The following is a 4,726-nucleotide window of genomic DNA, read 5'->3' as shown; positions in this document are numbered from 1 at the left end:
AAGATCATTCCTAACACATGCATTTTAATTGCGCCGCTGACCCCTCGCAGGTATTGGTGGACCAATATCTTTTCAGCAGCGAATCACTCCAGCAACGGCAATGAAGGTCATCATTAAACGGTTATGCAAAGGCTGATTATAGGTTGGTGAGAAGAAATATACCCCGATTTTGCTTGCATTAATCAAACGGTGGTGATTTGCCTTAGTTAAAACATGTCATATTTATTACATACAATACATTAAAACTTATTACAATCTTCTTAAAACGTTCTAAAATGTATCAACTACGACCGCCTGTTCTGTGGCACACAAGAGCACTGAATAGTCACAATTAGAATAAAAAATATCACGCAATATCGATTCGGAAGCGCTCGTCTCGTGTTCGTCACTTCCTATTGCTTTCGCGGTTCTCCGCTAGCCCGCTAGCGCGCTTCACACAATCAACGATTGCGGCTTTGGATCCAACTCTCTTCGATCATTATCACCGACCGCGGGAAACGATGGTCAGAACAATGGCAACACCGTTCGGTTTACCGCGGAAAGCTCGTCATGCGGCTCAGTGACCTTATCGCGCGTATGGCGCGTAGTCTATTGCTTAGTATTACCGCGTAGTCGCTGGCGTCACTGTTGAAGGTAATTTAAAGGTATGCACAATCAGACCGGGGACCGGTGTCCGGTTTGATCCGGTGAGGAGGCAATGTCTAGTTGTAGTCATGATCACTTTCTTTCACTTCGTCCATCGGCTACTCGTAATACTGATCGTACCGCAATACCAAATAGCACTAGACGGCCACGTTGTACGTTTTGTCACCTCTACGCACTAGCTTCCGGACTCGTGACCAGCGGGATTCGAGCGGCGCATAGTTGTCGCAGAACTCCAGATACTTTTTGCGGATCTCCAATTCCTCGGGGCCCCAATCGGACAGCGGTTTCGTGGCTGCGATGATGCGCTTCTTGAGCGTGGACTCGGGACGCCTGCGGATCTCAAACCAGGCCCACAGTGGAATCGTCAACAGGATGCCCGCATACATGCACCATCCGAGGACTGTTTTTGGGGTTGGAAAAGCAAATGTATGATGAGTTGGTGAAGGGTGAAAATGAGGGGGGGGGGGGGGTTATGTCCCGGACTACCTACCATGATACACATCGGCTACTCCTTCGGGTCGATCACTCTTGACCAATCCGAACACCAGCACCACGACCAGCAGCAACGGTGTGATGAAGCGCCAGCACGCTTGCCACAGAAAGCCCGTCCGGCGATTCAACATGAACTGAATGTCGCGCGACAGTTTCTTAAAACCGTACAACCAGCAGAACGCAAACAGCTCAAAGATGGCGGACGAAAGTGTCACAAACTGGACGCCATAGTAATCGAAGTAGTCGAGCAGCTTCGAACCGGACGGTGTCACGAACAGTAGCCCAAGTCCAAATCCAAGCACTCCGATCGCGACAACCGTTTTCCACGATTTCAGCCTCGGTGCGCTATCGTGCAGGGCCGTTATCACGCTGGTAATCAGCCCGGTACAGCTGCCAACGCCCAGTGTAAGGAGCATAAAGAAAAACAGGAGCGCAAACAGGTTCGGTACGTGCTCGAACTTGGCCAGGGCGTCCGGGTAGGTGATGAAGGTAAGTCCACTGCCCGGACGGACCACCTTCGTGTAGTCAGTCTCATTGGTCAGGTGGCCCAGGTGGCCAATGATGGAGAACACTAGCGCCCCGGACAGGAGCGAAGTGAACGTGTCTAACCACGAGATGATCATGGCATCGCGGTAGATGTTGTTGCTAAAGTTGTTGTAGGACGAGAACGCGATCACACCACCGAAGCAGATCGACAGCGAGAAGAAACACTGCGTCACGGCCTCCTTCCAGACGTTCGCATTCAGCAGCTCGTCCCAGTCGGGTGTAATGAAGTACTTGAGCCCTTCGCCGGCACCCTCGAGCGTGAAGGCGTAGATGGCAAACGAGATCAGCACGAAGTAGGGGAAGAGGGCAAGAAAGTACGCCACCTTGCCCGATCCGCGGATACCCTTGATCATCATGATCGTCATGGCGACCCAGATGAAGAGCAGACAGAGCGTTAGCTTCCAGTCGGGTACACCGAACTCACCATCGGTCAGCAGTCCTTCACCGGTTACCGAGTGTCTGTTGGGGATGAAAAGATGAAAGGATCTAAATCGGCTCGAAAAGTGTCACCACTAAAGCGACCTGATTAAGGAACTTACGTGTAGTACAGCTCGGCGGATGTTTTCACCGGAAGCGAATTGTTGAACGTCGGCGCTGGGCCCGAGCTGGACGAGTTGACGCAGTTGAGACCGGTCCAGCTGACATCACAGTTGGCCCAGGGCAGTGGGCTTTCACAGGAGGCGATAAAGAACCGGATAGCTGTGGCGATCGTGGCGGCATAGTACACGATAACAACACAAATCGACACCATCTGCGCGATACCAATACCTGATGGGTGGCAGAGGGAGAGACGAGAGGATGGTGGTAAGACAGGCGTGGTGAGACAGTAACACAGATAACGAACAAACGTCTGCCCAGGAATATGTCTTTATGGCTGCCATCAATATTTTGATGAGCTTCGATGTAACGCGCTGCTTGCCGCTCGGTAGTGTCACCGATTGGGATCGGGGAAATGGGTGGCCGAAAGGGGCCGCATTACGATTGTCACGTCTGAGGTGTAAAATTGCGGAGAAGGCGGCACCATCAACCGATTAGTACACTCCCACGGTGTTAACGTTTAGCCCGACAAGTGATGCGACTGTTGAAAGGGGTTTGAGCTATTGGAATGTGCGGTATAAAAGTGAAAGGAAGTCTTTTAGTGGCTCCTCAGATGTCTGGAATTGATCTAGAGAAAGGAAATAGGAAGCGGCTAATGTTCTAGAGCGAGCTTCTAAGGGAAGTAAATTAGACTTTCACATATTCGAAGTTTGACTTGAAATTCAACATTCTCCTATGGGCGGCATGGCAACGGAAAGGGCAACCAAACTGTCACTTTGAAAAATTGTGCACGTGCGAGCTGGTCAAGTAAGCTGGTGGAAAGCATATACTTTTCCCAGACACACGTTCCGATCCCACATTCATCATCATCGTCGGCATCGCGGCATCATTAGCACAATCAATTGTATGTCTTATTTTTTTTTATCACACACACTGACAGACACGGTTAAACGGTATCGCTTACCTCGCATGATCGGTGAAACGTCATACACCTTGACGCTGCCCCGGCTCGAGAACTGGCCCATCACCATCTCGAGGTAGTAGATCGGACGCCCGACGATCAGCAGCACGATCAGGTACGGGATAACGAACGCACCGCCACCATTCCGGAATGCCGTCGACGGAAACTTCCACACGTTGCCCAGCCCGACCGAGAGCGCAATGCAGGACATCAGGAACTCGACTCCCTTGTCCCACTTCTGCCGTTCTCCCGCAGCCGCCGATGCTGGGGCCGGATCGCTTTCCGGCTTCACTTTCACATCCAACGTCAATGTTGGTGGCGCAGGTGCGGTACCATTTTGATGCTGACCTGCCCGGTGGTGATCCTCCCGTGGACCCTCATCGTCGTTGGTAACGAACGCCGGATTGTCAGCCATTGCACTCGGCTGGACACTAGCAACGGGAATGCAACAAGCTCGTGCACTTCGCGGGCTTTTCGTTGCCCAGTTTTGTCAGTCTCGGTAATGGGGTCTCGAGTACAATCGAGTACAGGCACGTCCGGTCCTACCTAGTAGTTAGGAGGCTAGAACGAGGCGAATCAAATCGAGCCCCTTCTCGGCACGGGTGCCACGCTCAGGCTAGGCAAAAGCAGCAGGCAGCAGGTGGTAGTGGCCACGGTGATCGTGCTGTGCGGTGGTGGCTTAGGTAGGCTCCGGTGCATTCGATCCGGGTTTTGTATCTTTAGCCGCGTGTAGCCGTCTATCGAATGCAATTACACTTCGACACATTTATCACCGAAGCGTGGCGCTGAAGGACACTCGCGCCTCGACGCGCACACACACACACACACACACACAAACACACAGACGGATGGCACACTCTAACCGCAGTGGGCACGAGGCCGATTCGCACTTGACACTCTACCACACGGTCACGGTTGTTAGGTTCTTGTAGTAGCGCAACTAGCGAGGGCAGCGAACCAGTCGCCGGAACTAGTAGCACTGGCCACGGGGCGAAGAAGCGTCTGCTGCAGCCTTACAGCCTATTGGTAGCCCGAGACGAAGATGAGCTTCTGGTAGCGCTGGATCCCCGGTCAGAACGCGACTCAGCCTAAGCCGCGCGGTTCTCAGTGCCGATCAGCTACTGTTGCTGCTGCTGCTGCTGAAGCTCTGATCTGATCGTAGTGGCGCTGTGGCGTGCTCCGAACTGCTCGACTGTTCGGTTGCTTGTGAGGCGCTCCGGCAGTCGGAACAATTAGTTTATAGCTTTCGCGACGACCGCGTTCCCGATGATGACGATGATGATTTTCCGTGCGTTGCGGTCGGTGTGTGTGCGTGCCTCTCTGCCTCACTGCCTGCCTGCCTGTCTGTCTGTCCGCTTGCCTGCACACCTTCTTACCTTTCCGTTTCTAATCTGCAACCTGCGCCCGGCCTCCGTCTGTCTCTTGCTCGCGTTCTCCTCTGTCCCTCACAGCGTCTGCGGCCGCGGGGTATTCGCGTATCCGCGGGCTGATAGTGTCGATGGATTGGTTTTTTATTATTCCTTCTTGGAGGGGGACTTTTAAATC

The 4,726-nt window shown here is 52.9% G+C and overlaps 1 protein-coding gene across 1 annotated transcript; it reads right to left on the bottom strand.

The window, feature by feature from the left end:
• Positions 1-207: 207 nt before the first annotated feature.
• Positions 208-4,433, bottom strand: LOC125953957 (sodium-dependent nutrient amino acid transporter 1-like). Its single transcript, XM_049683856.1, has 4 exons — positions 3,185-4,433; positions 2,223-2,451; positions 1,136-2,142; positions 208-1,045 (listed from the first exon to the last, which is right to left on the bottom strand). Exons 1-4 carry the CDS (start codon positions 3,594-3,596, stop codon positions 783-785), a joined length of 1,911 nt encoding a protein of 636 aa, XP_049539813.1. The 5' UTR covers positions 3,597-4,433; the 3' UTR covers positions 208-782.
• Positions 4,434-4,726: the final 293 nt, after the last annotated feature.

This window comes from Anopheles darlingi, chromosome 3 (assembly GCF_943734745.1).
Source record: "Anopheles darlingi chromosome 3, idAnoDarlMG_H_01, whole genome shotgun sequence".
Lineage (NCBI taxonomy): Eukaryota > Metazoa > Arthropoda > Insecta > Diptera > Culicidae > Anopheles > Anopheles darlingi.
Note: the sequence above shows the minus strand (reverse complement) of the source record. Positions and strands in the feature narration are given on the sequence as shown.